At 54.3% G+C, this 17,435-nt stretch overlaps 1 protein-coding gene and 1 long non-coding RNA gene across 9 annotated transcripts in view; one reads left to right on the top strand and one right to left on the bottom strand.

Moving 5' to 3' along the window:
* SMARCA4 (SWI/SNF related BAF chromatin remodeling complex subunit ATPase 4) overlaps positions 1-17,435 on the top strand; it is a 93,536-nt gene that overhangs the window by 17,730 nt on the left and 58,371 nt on the right. For 7 of the 8 annotated variants that reach the window (XM_077121785.1, XM_077121784.1, XM_077121782.1 and 4 more), the window contains exons 4-13: positions 740-1,126; positions 1,324-1,422; positions 2,903-3,161; positions 5,130-5,256; positions 6,419-6,592; positions 8,005-8,178; positions 9,421-9,588; positions 10,091-10,141; positions 15,028-15,158; positions 15,347-15,404. In XM_077121785.1, the coding sequence (XP_076977900.1) occupies positions 740-1,126; positions 1,324-1,422; positions 2,903-3,161; positions 5,130-5,256; positions 6,419-6,592; positions 8,005-8,178; positions 9,421-9,588; positions 10,091-10,141; positions 15,028-15,158; positions 15,347-15,404 (1,628 nt within the window). The remainder of the gene's footprint in view (positions 1-739; positions 1,127-1,323; positions 1,423-2,902; positions 3,162-5,129; positions 5,257-6,418; positions 6,593-8,004; positions 8,179-9,420; positions 9,589-10,090; positions 10,142-15,027; positions 15,159-15,346; positions 15,405-17,435) is intronic. The other variant, XM_077121783.1, reaches the window with a different exon arrangement.
* On the bottom strand, positions 7,506-11,813 carry LOC143650693 (uncharacterized). Its single transcript, XR_013159642.1, has 3 exons — positions 11,556-11,813; positions 10,661-10,808; positions 7,506-9,069 (listed from the first exon to the last, which is right to left on the bottom strand). It is a non-coding gene; the product is annotated as an uncharacterized LOC143650693 (long non-coding RNA).

Here is a 17,435-nt window from a genome sequence, read left to right as displayed (position 1 = left end):
CGCGACAGCGCCATGTGTCAGGTGAGGGCTGGTCACAGAGCCTGCGAGATCTGCCAAAGACAGATGGCTGAGGTGGGGCCTGGGACTCTGTTCTCACCAGCCCTCCAAGTGGCTTCGATGTTTGGGAAGTGAGGGTGTGGGTGACTCACCACCCTGCCCTGTCAGGGACCAGAGACTCAGTTTCCTCAGGGTTTCTGCAGGTCATGGAAGTGGGGGGCTTAGGCTGGGCCAGGCGGAGAGGGCACAACTTATGTGAAGGCAGGAGGGAAAAGGAAGCCGAGGAAAAAGGCTGGATTTCTGTTGCCCGTCTCAGCCATAAGCATTGGCAATTCCCTGAAACGCAGCTGGAACAGAGCTGACTGTACAGACTGGCAGGCCGTGACTGTGTGTAGACCAGCAGGCCCTGGCTGTGTGCAGACCGGCAGGCCGTGGCTGTGTGCGGACCGGCAGGCCCTGGCTGGTCGTGGTGGCCCACAGCCTTGGGGTTGCACCTGCAAGCGCAGCAGAGAGGTTGCCGGCACTGCCTCCGCCTTGAAGGTCCCAGGGAGAAGCTTTGGCAATGGTCAGGAGTGATGGTCTCATGGCAGTGAGAGTGCAGCTGACACCCCTGGGCTGTGCATGTGGAAGTGGCTGAAATGGGCTATGTTTCACTGTGGAACCGTGACCACCGTGAGAGTATAAAGGAGAAAGTCCCGGAAGATGTGCTGCCAGGTAACCTGTGGACTGTGTCTCCCCACAGGCTACCCCTCACCCCTGGGCGGCTCTGAGCACGCCTCCAGCCCGGTTCCGGCCAGCGGCCCATCCTCGGGCCCCCAGATGTCGACTGGGCCAGGAGGCGCCCCGCTGGATGGTGCTGACCCCCAGGCCCTGGGGCAGCAGAACCGCGGGCCCACGCCGTTCAACCAGAACCAGCTGCACCAGCTTCGGGCGCAGATCATGGCCTACAAGATGCTGGCCCGGGGGCAGCCGCTCCCCGACCACCTGCAGATGGCCGTGCAGGGCAAGCGGCCCATGCCTGGGATGCAGCAGCAGATGCCAACGCTACCTCCTCCCTCTGTGTCCGCCACTGGCCCTGGCCCAGGCCCGGGCCCAGGCCCGGCGGCTCCTAGTTACAGCAGGCCCCACGGTAAGGCCCCACGGGCGTGGGGAGACCCAGGCAGGTGGGCGGCATCCTGCCCTCCAACCCTTGCTGGGGCCTGGGCCGCGGGAGGGGCTTGCTGCTTGGTGTTTCCCGTACCCCTAGAGCCGCCTGCCCCAGGCATGGTGCTGGTCCACACCCTGGGTGCGGCTAACCCTCTCTTTGTGTTTCTCTCTTGCACGTAGGTATGGGAGGACCCAACATGCCTCCCCCGGGACCCTCAGGTGTGCCCCCCGGAATGCCAGGCCAGCCCCCCGGAGGGCCTCCCAAGCCCTGGCCCGAAGGTAACTTCCTACTCATGATGGGATGGGCATGTTTTGGGCTTGCTGGCTGCACACCGAGGTGAGCCCGGTGGAGAGAGAAGGGACAGCCTTTCTCAACAGGGCCTGCAGCCTCATCCTTTACCTCACCTGTCACTGCTTCTTCCCAGAGGCTGTGTTTGACTCCCCGCCGCTGTTCCTGCCCACCAGGGTCCTGGGGGTTGTGGTTATTCTGGGGTCTCTTCAAGAAACCCCAGAGTGGGAGAGAGTGAGGCCAGTGCACGCGCCCACTGCAGGGCCCCCGTAGTCCCTTAAAGACACACCCATGCCCACCCCTCATTCTGGGGTCCCAGCGTCTCCTCCCCCTGACTTGGATTTGGAAGCTCCCCCTAAGCAGTCCATCCGCTGCCAGACTGGTTCCCCACGGGTCCATCTTCCTGGGTCCTCCCTGCATTTAAACTCTCAGGGCTCCCCTGACCCTCAGAACAGAGTCTGCACTCCTTTACAACCTGCTGGCCTGCTGGTTTTCTGTCCCCACTGTCTGCTCTGACACCACCTTCACTGGGCTGTGCAGTCCCTTGTGCCCCATGCCACGTGGCCTCCTGGCCCAGGCCTCGGAGTACGCTGCCAGCTCTGCCAGGGTTGCACGCGTCGGGCCCTTGCTCCCTGGCCCAGTTAGACCACCACGGCCTCTTCAGCATCTCTGTGGAATGGTCACTTTCTGTGGGCCCCCTGAGGACATGAACTCAGCCACCCCATGAGCGCCTGAAGCCACCCCCTGGGTTTTCTGTCCCCTGCTGGCGCCTCCTGAGAGATATCAGTATTGCCTGTGAGATGGAGGACACACAGTTTGTCTGCCTGTGCATGGGAGGGTGGGCTTGGCTTGACAAGGCAGTGGGCAGCAAGGGGATATAGAATTTGTGCCCTTAGAAGTTTCAGCTCCCTGGCTTCAAGTGGTTATGCACTTTTGTTGACTTCAGGATGTTTCTCTGGCCAGTGGGAAGCCTCTGAGGATCTTTTATTTACTGGGGTCATAACAGTGGTTAAAATGGTCCTACCCCTGCCCTCTTGGAACCCGGGGCTTAGCCAGGGGCAGTTAAGTGAGAATCTCCACTTGGGGTTGGTGAGAGCTTTACAAATCAAGGGCAGGAAAATGCTGGTCCTGTGAGGCCACAGCCCGGGGGACCCTGGGCCGCATAGTACTTTGGGAGGGAAGGCCTTGAGGTTGAGATCCAGATGAGGCTGGAGCTGAGGCCTGAAGGAAAGAGAAGGGCCCCTCCATGAATGGGCGGTCGTGTGGCTAGAGCGGAGGAGTGGGCAGGGAGGGAGTAGCGGGCAGAGAGGGAGTAGCGGGCAGGGAGGGAGTAGTGGGCAGGGAAGGAGTAGCGGGCAGGGAAGTGAGGGTGCTGGTGTGGGGCTTATCGGCCTGGGGCCAGATGGGCAAGGGTCTGTCTCCCAGGGAACTGGCCCAGGAACTCACCTCTGCCGCTTGGTTCTAACCCAGGACCCCTGGCCAATGCTGCTGCCCCCACGAGTACACCCCAGAAGCTGATCCCTCCGCAGCCGACGGGCCGCCCTTCCCCTGCACCCCCAGCCGTCCCGCCCGCCGCCTCCCCAGTACTGCCGCCCCAGACGCAGTCCCCAGGGCAGCCTGCCCAGCCTGCCCCCACGGTGCCGATGCACCAGAAGCAGAGCCGCATCACGCCCATCCAGAAGCCCCGGGGCCTGGATCCCGTGGAGATCCTGCAGGAGCGGGAGCACAGGTAGGGCCGCTGCCCGGGGGGCCGAGGGCACAGCTCCCCACACCTACCTCCAGCCTGCGGGCCCCTCGCTGCTGACCAAATGCCCACAAATCCTGGGGGCTTACCCTCACTCCCTCGGTTTCATTGGAACGACTCACACAACTCAGGAAAGCGCTGCCCGGAGGATACGTTTCATCCACAGCAAGACAGATATGACTAAGGTGGAGCCAAAGGAAGGAAGTCCTAGAGCAAGGGCCGGGAGGGTCTCCAGTGCCCCTGGCTCTCACTCTGTGGCATTGGTGCCTCCACTCCCAGGACATTGGTGTGCATCAGGATCCCAAGCTCGGGTGTCTGGTGTTTTTATTGGGGTGTCTGGTGTTTTTATTGGAGCCAGTGCCCTGACTAAACTGAGGTTCACTTGTTTCTGATCTTTTGTAACAAAGATTGCTATAGTCAGTATACTCATAGCTCTTGAGTCCTCACGGCACACATGTCAGTAAATCCCTAATGCTGGCGTCACTAGGTTCCACGGGACTTGTGCTTGGAAATTTCATGGATTCTGCAACGCCAGCGTTCCCTCCCTAGAGATTACTAGGGAGGGTCCACACTGCAGACCCTCCTCAGACCCAGGCCTCTGGCTCCCGTGACCCAGGCAGGGTGTCGGGCGCTCAGCAGGTTTGGTAATGCTCTCCCAAGCTGCTCGGTACCCCCAAATTCCGTGTCCGAGCCCCTTGCCCTTCTTTTCACTTCCCATGGTACTGGGGACTCACTCCTTCAGGGTCGGCCCCACTTGCTCTGTCCATGCTCCCTGAGGGACCAGCTGTTCCTCGCACATGGGCACAGGCCCAGACGAGTCAGTGCGTCTTTGTCAGATGATTGTCTGTAAAGCGGGTCTCCAGTGCGGACATGCCCTGAGCTCCAGCCCCCATGCCCGTCTGCTTCCTGCCAGCTCACTTCCCCATCTGTCCCCATTCCCTTGGGTCCTCCCTCCAGCAGCTTTCCAGAACCCACACCCTGCTCTCCCTCTCTCACCTGCCATGTCCCAAGGACCCTTTCAGCTCCTTTCACCCCAGAAAATAGTGCCCTGTCCCCCCATTGCTGCCCACCCACCTGGTCTGTACCTCCTTCCCTCCTTGTTTCTGCTGTTTCCTATCTAGTCTGTTTCCCACAGCAGTTTCCAGAAGTTTCTTTTTTGAATTAATTTTTATCACATCTGTTCCCCAGGTTAAACCTTCCATTAGCTTCCCATTATCTTTCCATTAAACTCCTTTCTGTTCACCCCCTGCCTGTTGCCCTATTCTTGCCTGTTCTACTCTCCCAGTTCCTCTTCCTGTTTGTTTTACAAGTTAGGCTCCTTCCTGCCTCAGGGCCTTTGCACAGGTGGCTTCCAGGCTCCTGTCATCCAGGCCTGGTGCTGAGCTCATCTCCTCATGGAGGCTGTGCCCCCCCGCCTGCCACTCTCTGGGATGACCCCAGGGACTTAGTTTTTAAACTCCTTCGCAGCCTTTCTTCCTGATGAGGCTGTGAGCAACTTGAGAGCCTATGTGGCCTGCCTGTCAGATGCTAGGGCCCCACACCTGGATCGATGCTGGACACGCAGCACGTGCTATTAAACGTGCACTGAAAGTCTGAGTCTGAGTGAGGGGTTGTCCTAGTGAAGCTTCAGAATAAGACTGTAGGAAGCAAGGACATGAGGCTCAGCAGGCCAAAGGGAGGCCCACAGCCACACGTCTCCACCACCTTGGGGCAGGATGGGGTTCCTGGTTGGCCTGAATCCAGAGGCCATGCCCACCTGCCCTGGGGGCTTCCCCTCTGCTGCGGCCCCAGGCCCAGTCCTGGGGGCCTTCCTTCCCGGCTGCCCAGATCTGCCCTGGTGACCATCCTCCTCTGCCTCCCTTGAGGGATGGGCTTTCCTGAGGGGGACCAGGTAGGCTCTCTGTGAACCGACACAGTCCTCACCCCTGTCCTTTTTCTGTCTTTGCACCGCAGGCTGCAGGCTCGCATCGCACACCGAATTCAGGAACTTGAAAACCTTCCCGGGTCCCTGGCCGGGGATTTGCGAACCAAAGCGACCATTGAGCTCAAGGCCCTCAGGCTGCTGAACTTCCAGAGGCAGGTGGGGCTCAGGCGTGCCCCACTCTCGGGTGGGCTCCCCGCCTCCTCTGAGGCTTAGGCGCACAGGCCTGGCCCCTGGGCACTTGTTAAATGGACCCTGACTTCACAGCCACAGCGGGGGCCTCACTCAGTAGCTCCTGGCCCTGTCCCCTCTCCACGTCCAGCCCCATCAGGGGTATTGGCCATTTGGGTGATGAATAAGTGTGCCCCTTCCCTGAGGAGGCAGTTGCCAGCTGGAGGCAGGAGCTTCGAATGGGTCCATTTCTAGGGTGTGGTGTGGTTTTGAATGACTCTAAGGAATTGTGTATGTGGTTGAGGGAAGACAGCGACCGGCCTGTACAAGGGGACCACCTTGCTGGGTTTCCAGATGTGAGTGTCCCTTGACTGGGCTCATTCTGCCACTGGTCACCTGCCCGACAGCCTCTCATCTCATCAGTTTGGTGCTTTTGGCGTTTAAAAAGCGTCCTTTTGGAAGCAGTGGCATTCTGTTTTTTGGATTCCCTCACACTTTTTATTTTGAAATGATTTCAGACTTGCAGGACAGTTGCAAAAATAACGCAAAACTCAGGGAACTCTGGTATACCCCCCTCCCCACCCAGCTGCCCAGAGCTACCAATTTTGACATTTTGCCACATGTGCTGTGCTGTTTTTTCTATGCAGCCCTCCAACCATCAGTCCGCTACCCGCCTACCGACCCGTCCGTCTGTTTTCTGAGCGTCTGAGTACAGGTTGCACACGCCGTGTCCCTTGAACACACAGTACTTCCGTGTACCTTTCCTAAGAACAGGGACACTTATTTAAGCAACCACCTTAAGAGCATTTAAGTCCAGGAAATTTAGCGTTGACTTAAAGCCCTACAGTCTATATACTTTTTGCACATCCCAATAATGTCTTTTTGCACCTTTTCTCCCATTATCCGTTCCAGCCCAGGGTCCCTTATCAACTGTAAGCGTCTTTTCGGCCACTCCCTTGTTCCTTTAGTTGTGAGAACACACGTGCAGCCTACACTGTCCCGTGGCATCCCTTCCCGAGTAGGCCGCCGGGCGGATGCCGTCTGCCAAGTGGGAGCGGCTGCATCCCGGCCGTCATACCCGGGCCACTGTACGTCGTTGCGGGCGTCCCAGCGTTGGCACCTGCAGCCGTGTCCCTCTTTCTCCCCAAAGCTGCGCCAGGAGGTGGTGGTGTGCATGCGGAGGGACACAGCCCTCGAGACGGCCCTCAACGCCAAGGCCTACAAGCGCAGCAAGCGGCAGTCCCTGCGTGAGGCCCGCATCACCGAGAAGCTGGAGAAGCAGCAGAAGATCGAGCAGGAGCGCAAGCGCCGGCAGAAGCACCAGGTGCGTCCCGGGCATGCGGCCACAGCCTGCTGGCGAGGCTCCATGGGCCTGTGTGCAGACGCGCCATTTGTTTCTTTTCCTCCATCGTAGCAGAGCGCCAGGCAGCAGGAAGGCACAGGTGGGCAAAAGCAATGCCGCGCCCCCATGGCAGGGGAAAGACAGGCCAGAATCAGAGCCACGTGTATCATGCTGGTCGTGGTGCATGTGAACAAAACTTAAGCAGGGCAAGCGGGTGAAGGACGTGCCGTGTAGACAGGCGGGCCTGGGGAGGTCTGTCCCAGGAGGCGAGAGCTGAACAGGGACCCTGGGAGGGAGCTGCGTGGGTTTGTTGAGGGCTGGGGGCTGTTTTCCAGGTAGAGTGACAGGAGCAAAGGCCCTGGGGCTGGGATGCACTGGTGCTTCTGTGAAAAGCAAGTTACTGGTGTCACCAGAGCAGAGTGAGCGAGGAGGAGAGGGCAGAGAGGCGATGGGCGGGCGGCAGGAGGACCTTGGCTCTTGCCCTGGGTGGGAGCTCTGGAAAGTTCCGAGCAGAAGTGGTGGTGGTGTGGGTGGTGTGCCCTAGCTTAGGTCTTTACCCGTTTATTACAGGAGATGCGTCTCTTAATTAAGTTGGGTTTGAGGGTGATTCTGTCTACCATTTGCTTATTTATATCTTCTAAAGATTTTCTACTATCAGTATCTGTTACTGGTAAAGTGTAAAGTAGCATGGAAAAGGAAGGCCAAAGGGCAGGCGATGGTGGTGGGTGGTGCATGGCACAGTGGCAGAATTCTCGCCAGCCAGTTCAGAGACCCGTGTTCAATTTCTGGTACCTGCCTATGTAAAAAAAAAAAGGGGGGAAGCTCAGAGCTCACCTCCATTTGTACATCTCTCCAGGGTTTTTTCTGTGTAAGTACATTAATCAAAATTGGGGTTTCGGGTATACACAAACAGCATTCTTTTTATTTTTAATTTAGCACACATTTTCTCATTTTTAAATATTGTCAGAGCATTGTGCTTGGTATCTGCTGTGTGTTCCTTCTTGTTCTGTCCAGCCTCCAGTAGCCCACAGAGCCGTTGCCCTGTGGGGTGATGTGCAGCGTGACACTGGGCTGAGCCTCATGGTCTGGAGTTTCCTTAAAACCAGTGCCCAGGGGAGAAGTAACCCGGGGGGAGTGTGTGGAAGCTGGGAACATACACGCCAGGTTGGCCCTGCAGAGTGTGGTGTGCATGTGGTGCCTCCTCATCGCCCTGTGCTAGTGTTGAGTCTAACAGTGGCACCCATACAGCCGACCCCGAGCATTGCCTCCCTGTGGGCGTACCCTTGTGCTCTCGTTTCCGTCCAGCTCCCTTCACAGCCGTGCAGGCCTCACCTGGGGAAGCTGGCATGATCCCCATGGTGGCTCAGTCTCCCCCTCCATGTATGTCCCTGCAGGAATACCTCAACAGCATTCTGCAGCATGCCAAGGACTTCAAAGAATATCACAGGTCGGTCACAGGCAAAATCCAAAAGCTCACGAAGGCAGTGGCCACATACCATGCCAACACGGAGCGCGAGCAGAAGAAAGAAAACGAACGGATTGAGAAGGAGCGGATGCGGAGGCTCATGGTGAGTTCTGACCTGCAGACCCCAGTGCTGTGGGCCTCAGAGTCCCCCGGTGCCACCCAGAGCCATTGTGTGGCTCTGAGGCAGAGGCCGGGTGCTGGTCTGGGAGGCAGTGGCCTGGGCTCACCTGTGCCTGGCCCCTGTTCCTGCATTGTGCGGTCACTGTGATCACAGGCCCCTGGGCTCGTCAGTGGCTGGCTCATGTTTGGGTGTGGAGGCGGCACCACCTCTATGGCTGCAGGAACCATAGGTAGTGGCCTGGCTGCACCCCCGTCCCCTTTTCATCCGACCTCTGCTTCCTGAATGCATGCTGTTCTGGCCAATATCAAGAGCCTGGCCACAGAGTATGGGCAGGGGGCACTGCAGTGAGCAGGACAGGTCCCTGCCCTTGGGCACATGCTTGCACTGCAGGTGTAACAGCTAAGGTAGTTGTGGAGAGTAGAAAGTGCAACGAAGACAGTGAAGTAGAGTTGCGGGTGGCACAGACGACTCTGAGCAGAGGCCTTGGGCGGGTGTGACCCAAGGAGGCAGGATCCCAGGAGGAGGGAGACAGGGCAGGGACCTAGCTGGGAGGGGCAGCAGGTGGGCCCGGGCCCCTGGGACACCCTGGTGAAGGGGTGGGAGGTCCAAGAGTTGGGCAGGGCGGGCCTTGGATGCTGTGGGAGGGCTCACCCCGGGGCGACGTGACATGATGTGTCCTTGGAAAGCAGAGGGAGGCTGCTGCAGGGGCTTGAGGGAACAATGTGGGTCAGGCCAGGCAGAGAGAAGGATGTAGGTTTGGGTGGGTTTTGTGGACAGAGAGAACTTGCTGGCAGCCTCTTCAAATGACTCCATGGATCTGGTCTTGGAGCTGGTACCCACAGGGTTTGTGCTCAGTAGGCATGAAGGAAAAACCTAAAGGGGGGTAGTTGATAGTTACTGAAGGGCCTTTGGGGTGGGGTACTGGTGAGGGGGCCAGAGCTCCCTAAACACACCCGGCCACTAGTTAAGAACACCAAGTGCTTTTGATTGTTAAGTTTTTCATTATGCTAACATGTATCACAAAAGCTTCCTTTTTAACCATTTTTAAGTACCCAGTTGGGTGGCATTATTTGACCTTACCGTGTCGTGACCAGCCCCACTTTCCACGGCCGAAACTTCCTCACCCACCTGGGCGGCGCCCCCTGTCCCCTGTGCCCAGCGCCTTTGGGTGGCGGGTGCCAGCCCCGGATGCGCGGCGCCCTGACCTGCCCCGCACCCTCCCAGGCCGAGGACGAGGAAGGGTACCGCAAGCTCATCGACCAGAAGAAGGACAAGCGCCTGGCGTACCTGCTGCAGCAGACGGACGAGTACGTGGCCAACCTCACCGAGCTGGTGCGGCAGCACAAGGCTGCCCAGGTCGCCAAGGAGAAGAAGAAGAAGAAGAAGAAGAAGGTGGGCCCACCCGGCCCTGCCCCCCCTGCCCCCCCTGCTCCCCCTGCTCCCCCTGCTCCCCCTGCTCCCCCTGCCCCCCCTGTCCCCCTGCTCCCCCTGCCCCCCATTCCCCCCCCGCTCCCCCTGCGCCCCCTGTCCCCCCTGCTCCCCCCGCCCCCCCTGCTCCCCCCGCTCCCCCTGCCCCCCCTGCTCCCCCTGCCCCCCTGCTCCCCCTGCCCCCCCTGCTCCCCCCGCCCCCCCGCTCCCCCTGCCCCCCCTGCTCCCCCTCCCCCCCCCTGCTCCTCCTGCTCCCCCCCGCCCCCCTGCCCCCCTGCCCCCCCTGCTCCCCCCGCCCCCCTGCCCCCCTGCCCCCCCGCCCCCCTGCCCCCCCCGCCCCCCCTGCTCCCCCTGCCCCCCCTGCCCCCCCTGCTCCCCCTGCTCCCTCTGCCCCCCCGCAGGCGTCTGCGCGGCCGCCCCCCCTCGCCCCACCTCCTGCCCTGACCCTGTCTCTCTCCACTTCCAGAAGGCAGAGAACGCGGAAGGACAGACACCTGCCATCGGACCCGATGGGGAGGTGAGGAGGCAGGGGCTCTTCTCCTGGAAGTGCCACCCAGAGTGGCTTGCGTTTGTTTCACCCTTCAGAAATTTAATTTTTTTTCTCACCATCATCTGGACAGGATGCTGGTGAGAAGTCATATCCGTCCCCTTGTCACCCCCTCTGACCCCCTCCTCCATGCTCTTCCCCAGAGGGAACACAGCTAACTCATGGGCGTGTTTCCGTCCAGCCTTTCGTCTGTGCGTGTGCCACGTCATTTATCACTGTTGCTGTTATTTTATTTTTATTTTTGTGTGTACATGGGCTGGGAACCAAACCCGGGTCTCCCTCTTGGCAGGTGAGCATTCTACACAGAATGCTCCCCCTATCATTCATTCATTCATTCGTATTTTTTTTCCCTGTCATTTATTTTTAAGTTTTCACTCTGACATAATGTCAGATTTCTGGGAGCATTGCAACGACAATCTAGAGTTCTGGTTATTTTTCATCCCAGATTTCCCATTTTCCCATTATGCAGCAGACGAGCCATCCTTTTACCTTCATGTAGTTCAGCATTCGTTCCCTCAGTACAAGGCCGTTCTCTCCCGTGGCACCGCAGTGACCACTCAGCTCCTGGGCGTTGATGCAGTGCTGTGCTCTAATGTGCAGGCCGAGGGAGGCCCTGCCAGCTGTCCCTCAGATGTCCCTGGGCAGAAAGAGGTCGCAGATCCCCCTAGCCCTCGGTTTTCGTCTCTCATCTCTGATCTTTTTCTTTTCTTTTTTTTTTTTTAATCTACCCCTCCAAAAAAAAAAACAGTGGCATGAGGTAGACTATTTCTAGGAAGGGATCAATTATAGAATGACAACAAAACAGTCCAAGCCTTAAAATTATTGAGTCTATAGTGTGTACAATTTCTAATTATAGTGACTTTTCATTTTCAGGTTTCCAGTAGTTGATTGGTTTACTATTATAATAGAAATAAATACAGATTGCATTTAGGTATCTGTACATACATAAATTTAAGAAAAAAATTGATTTCATTCAAACTAGTGTGGTATAACATAGAGATGATAAAGAGTATTTCATTGAATTTCTGGGTAGATTAAATGAAATAATGTATAGTTTCTGACCCAGCGCTTGGCCTATGGTATTTTATCCCTGGGGGGAAGACCTGTGATTTAGAGAGGAGAGCAGAAGGGGGTGTAGGAGGCTGTCAGAGATACACTTAGGTGATTTTAGAAGATTAAAAGCCTTGGCTCCAGAAGAAGGGAGCGTATCCCATTATACAGATGAAGAAATTACAGCCGAGAGGTTAGTAGCCTACTGGAGATGACATGCCTAGTAAGCCTGGTGCTGAGATTAGAACCCAGGTCTGCCTAATGCCAAAGTCTGTGCTTCACCCACCGTGCAGCAGTGCCCTTCTCACCCCGGCAGGCAGCCATGCTCTCTTACCCTGAGTTCATCCATCTGTAATAACTGAGATGTACGCATCTCCTCCCGTCTTGACTCGTCCCTCCCTTTTTCTTTGCTGTTTGTTACCTTGACGTTCTGAAGGGCTCAGGCCAGGTCTTATGCCCTGTGCCCCTCCACTTGGCTAAGGTGGCGTCTGCCTGGCTTCTCCACCATGGCGTTTCCGTCTTCCCCCTTGTAATGGTCCAGTACCTGCTGGGGGCGTCTTGAGGCTCTGTGAAGGCACAGGGTCTCCCAAGGCCCCTCCTGCACATTCTAGAATCCACCGGTTGTCTTCACCCAGATGAGCGTTTTCAACCACGGTTACCGTAGATGACTTTCTACAGTAAGGGAAAGCTTTCCTTTCTCTACTGTTTATTTACACCCTTCAGAGACCTGGGGTTGGCACACTCTTCTGTAAGGGGCTGGATAGCACAAACTTTATACTTTGTGGGCCACTTCTGGTCCCTGTTGCTTTGTTCTGTTTTTGGTTGGTTTCTAAAGACTGTTCTTAGCTTGCCGGCTGTTTGGAAACAGGCTGTGGGTCTGGATTTGGCCTAGGGCTCCTTGTTTGCTGACCCCAGGGTAAACTCATGGACTCTTATTCAGTTTCATGGATTATAACCCTTTACTGTCATTATTTTCATGTTCTAATTGTTCCAGTTTGGGCCAGTTAGGAGCCCTTCGGTTGGCTCCTACATCCTTTTGACAGGCCCCTGTCATTTCTCTGAGCACTTTCTTACCTTCTGGCACAACAAGATGTTCCAGGTACACCTGCGCTTTCTCTGTCCCAGCCTTGGGCAGCCATTTCTTCAAGCAGCCCTGACTCCTTTTGTTAGAGAAGAATATTTAGAAACCAAGATCTGACTTTAGGTCGGCTTTCTGCTGCTGAGGGTACATACATAACTAAGATGTACGCATCAGTGCTTCCAGGCCCTCTTCAGTGGGCAGAGCTACGAGAGGGGTGTGTATATACACACACGCACTTCTTTGTCCCTCTTTACATATCTGTCAAAAGCTCCAATTCTAACCCAGCACACAGGGCTGTCCTTTCTGCAGCAGTGAGAAGCTTGGCTCCTCAGTGTGTTTGCTTGTCTGCTCAGTCCAAGAACAGATAGAGAGTAGTGTGAGAATTGCTGTGGAAAAGAAGCCTCTGGCGAGAGGTCACTTAGGTTAGAGCTCTTTAGGGTAAGGAAATGTGCTCTAAACTACTGTGCCTGAAGTTCTCCCCTAGCCTAACTGGCTTTATGTATCAACTCATCTCTCTATTTCTTCAGTGTGTGAAGCACCAGAGTGATTCCAAAAGCCAGAAGCTTGCAAAGTTGCGCCCTCAGAGAGAGAGGGTCACCGTCCCTCATTCATTCTGTCCTCTCCACGCCGTAACTGCCCTTTTCTTCAAACATACTGTCAAGTGTATTCTCACTTAATACACTCTCTTGAATAAAGAAGTGTGAAGCAGGATGTACAAAATCAGAAGCATTTTCTTTTACTGCCCCGCGCCTGTCCTGCTTCCCCAAGAAAATCCAGGACTCACCTTGGGGTGTTTGCTCTAGGACCTTTTTCTGTTCATCTGTCACTTGATGTTTGTTCATTTCCCACCTAGCAACATATCTCATCCGTCTTTCATAGCTTTCCCTGGTTCTTTCTAACGTCACCGTATTACAGAGGTGGCCTTTTGCTCATTTGAATCATAAATACGAAGCTTCTGATAGAAAAGTCTAAATGGGCATATGCACAATGAGAGTGCCTATGGCGCCTGTTCTCCCCCAGCCCGCCTGCTGGCCCCTGGTTCATGTTTTCTCCTATTCAGAAATCTCGATGCACACGTCATCTTTGTTTTAGAAGCATTTGGGTTCATCTAGTCTTAGCTAGATTTTTCTTTTTCACTTAGTGGTATATCTTGGATAGCCTTCCATCTCACACCATTTTCATTTTATCATGTTGACTTTCGTTGATTTCACCATTCAAATTGATGGCTGTTTGGGATGCTTCCAGTGTTTAGCTGTTACGAAGAGCATCGCACTGAGCGGCCCTGATGCACTGCCGTTCACCTCGCCTCTTGACAGATGTTTCCCTCGTTTCCTGTCACAACATTGCATCTTATGTTCTCGCTCCCACTTGGAATCAGGCCTGATTCCTAGATCTGAACAACTGAAGGATTAACCCGAACACATTCACTTTTAGGGATTTTATTCAAAATGTCACCTTGAATTCTTCCAGAAGAATGTGTGTGGGCACACCGCTGCCATGCAAACCCTCCTCAAGGCCACAGGGGTCTCAAGGGAAAAGATGCAGAGGGAACGCCCAGCTCAGGGAATTCCACTGGGTCCTTCCCAGTTCCTAGTGGCAGACACCCTGCTGTGACAGTGTGGGTTTTCCTTTCTCTCGGCCAGTGCTTATCAGCCTTGGCTGCACATTCGAATCATCCAGGAAGCTTTTAACAGACTGCGGGCCAAAGGGGGGGTGTTGGCGTCCTCCTTATGGGTTTTGTATTATTTTTATGACTATCCTGTAAACTTGAAAGGATTTCAAAGAAGTTTTAAATAAAATAGAAAAAAGTAGAGATGCCCGAGTTTCGCTCTGGAGCAGTGAGAGCCGAGTTTGGCAGGGGTGGAGGGTGTGATAGCTCGGGTGGGTGGTGGCGGCTGCAGATGCAGCACTGTGGAGGGAGGGGGTGCTGTAAGTTTCCAGAAGATGTAAACACATTTTAAACAGAGGGCTCTGCCTCCATCCTGAAGGTTTTCTCTGGGAGATCTGGAGGAGTCAGTGAGAGGGGAAATAGTCATCCAGAGTTGCTGTCTCAAAAGTGAGGAGTTCTATATTTGTCACTAAGATGAAGATAATTGTTTTATTTTTCAGATATTCCAGGTAGTTGTTTAACAAAAAAGAATTAGGGCCCTTGATAAAGTCTCAAATACCAGTAGAAATGGAAAAAATCCAGGCTAGGAGAGCTTGAATATTATAGTCATTTATATAAAATTTGGGGGGTGGGGTGGGTAATACCCAAGTCCCTGTGCCTTATGTGTTGATCTGGAAGGATGCAGAGAGAGACCATGCAGGTGGTGCCCGTGAAGAGAAACTGACAGGTAGGAGGGCTGGGAGAGGCAGGAACAGCCCCCTACACCCCCTTGAATTTGGAACTATGTGAATGTCTTACTGATTGGAAATTTAGGTGTCTCCATCAGGTTCAGCACAGTCAGAGAAATAGCTGTCCCGGGCCAGGCCCCGGGGGTTCGGCTTTACCGCCTCATTGCTGTGCGGTTTGGCCACCCCCCACCTCTGGCCATGTGCGGGACCCTCTTCCCTGTCTGGACAGGTCGCTGCCCTCCCCCACGCGCTCGCTGCCCTCCCCCACGCGCTCACTGCCCTCTCCCACGCGCTCGCTGCCCTCTCCCACGCGCTCGCTGCCCTCTCCCACACGCTCGCTGCCCTCTCCCACGTGCACAGCCTGCAGCCGCCGGTGCGTCTTTTCCAGCCTCTGGACGAGACCAGCCAGATGAGCGACCTCCCCGTGAAGGTGATCCACGTGGAGAGCGGAAAGATACTCACCGGCACAGATGCCCCCAAAGCAGGGCAGCTGGAGGCCTGGCTTGAGATGAACCCAGGGTAAGCCGCCGTCTCCCCCCCCCCCCCCCCCCCAGCAGGCTTTGGCATGGATGGTCTGTCTCCTCCCGGGGGTGCAGGCAGCTGGGAGGGATTTTTCTCTGCTCTTGGAGACTAGCCAGGTTGGCTAGGGAAACACCCCTGCTGGTTTGGGGGAAATGCACGTGCATGCGTGAATATTGCTTTTCTAGGTATGAAGTCGCTCCGAGATCTGACAGTGAAGAAAGTGGCTCAGAGGAAGACGAGGAGGTAAGAGTCTGTCTCTGCCCTGGTGTCCCTCCCCACAGAGGGCTGTGACCCTGCCCTGTTGAGTGGGCCTTGTGTCCAGCAGGGGCTGGGGTGGGCTTCAACTGAGACCCTGGCCTGGCCTGGAGCCCAATCTCTGGAGCAGCATAGTCCAACGGTGCCCTCTGGCCACGGGAGACTGTGTAAGTTTTAAATCAAGTTGGATTAAATGCAGTTCTGCACCACGTTTCAGTTGCGCTGTTGCCCTTTCCCCCAAGGAGGTGGTCAGCATAAAGTTACATGTTGTATTCCTTTCAACTAACACATCACATACATGCCTGACCATGTAACACACCCTTTGAAAGCATATAAATGGCTGTACTTGCTCATTTGGTTTTGCCCACATGCGGGTGAGCACTCGCTGCTCCCTGGTTGACAGAGTCCTCTCGGTGTCTCCTGGAGGTGGCTTCCTGGGGGCCGGCTTCAAGGGGTGCTTGGGGAAGGGGGCTCTGAAGGTCTCCGTCCTGCTGTCAGCCTCATTTATTTTTTTTAAACATTTTTTATTATGAATTATAACATATACACAAAAAAACGATAAATTTCAAAGTACATTGTAACAAGTAGTTACAGAACAGATTTCAGAGTTTGGTGTGGGTTACAGTTCCACAGTTTCAGGTCTTTCTTTCTAGCTGCTCCAAGACACTGGAGACTGAAAGAAATATCAATTTAATGATTGAGCAGTCATACTCATTTGTTAAACCCGACCTTCTCTGTGTAACTCCACCTTCTCCTTTGATCTTTCTCGCACTCCTTAGGGGTATTTGGGCTATGCCCATTCTAGCTTTTTCATGTTGGAAGGGACTGTCGATAATATGGAATATGGGGATGGAGCTAGTTGATGTTCTGGAGAGGCTGGGCCCTCTGGGTTTCAGAACATAACTGGGCTCAGAACCATCTGGAGATTGTAAGTTTTTGGAAAGCAGTCTTGATACATGAAACTTTTGCCTCTGCGTTTTTTTGTTTGTTTGTTTTTTTAGATCATTCTGTTCTACATATATAATTAGTAATTCACAATCTCATCACATAGTTGCATATTTATCATCATGATCATTACTTAGAACGTTTGCATCTATTCAGAAAAAGAAATAAAAAGAAAACAGAAAAAAATTCGTACATTCCGTACCCCTTACCCTTCCCTTTCATTGATCACTAGCATTTCAATCTAAATTTATTTTAACATTTGTTCCCCCTATTATTTATTTGTATTCCATATGTTTTACTCGTCTCTTGATAAGGTAAATAAAAGAATCATCAAACACAAGGTTTTCACAATCACACAGTCACATTGTGAAAACTATTTCATTATACAATCATCTAAGAAAGATGGCTACTGGACCACAGCTCTACATTTTCAGGCAGTTCCCTCCAGTCTCTCTATTACATCTTGAATAACAAGGTGATATCTACTTAATGCCTAAGAGTAACATCCAGGATAACCTCTTCACTCTGTTTGGAATCTCTCAGCCATTGACACTTTGTCTCATTTCACTCTTCCGCCTTTTGGTCGAGAAGGTTTTCTCAATCCCTTGATGCTGAGTCTCAACTCATTCTAGGATTTCTGCCCCACGTTGCCAGGAAGGTCCACACCCCTGGGAGTCATGTCCCACGTAGACAGGGGGAGGGTGAGATTGCTTGTTGTATTTCACCTCTCCGTTTTTAAAGGGAGATTTTAATGTGCATGTCTTTGATTCCTGTTAAGTTTGAGCATTTTTTCAGGTGTTACTGAACATTGAGATTTCTCTCGCTAGGGCTCTGCTTCATTCGCCTTTTCCTAACAAGTTGTGAATGGTTTTCAGTGATGAACTTTTACTGCTCTTAATGTATTTACCTTAGCCCGAAGTCAGCTTAGCATTCACCTCTACCTTTCTTTTGGTTTTCTAGCTTTCACCCTCTCCTTATTTAGTTAGTACATTTACCACTTCAGGTTGTCTGGAGTTTATGGGTATAGGGCAAGAGGTGGAGCTCTAGTTTTTCTTTTCCCTCCCAGTACTAAGT

This window comes from Tamandua tetradactyla, chromosome 11, assembly GCF_023851605.1.
Source record: "Tamandua tetradactyla isolate mTamTet1 chromosome 11, mTamTet1.pri, whole genome shotgun sequence".
In the NCBI taxonomy this organism is placed as follows: Eukaryota; Metazoa; Chordata; class Mammalia; order Pilosa; family Myrmecophagidae; genus Tamandua; species Tamandua tetradactyla.
This window is presented reverse-complemented; position numbering and strand designations above follow the sequence as displayed.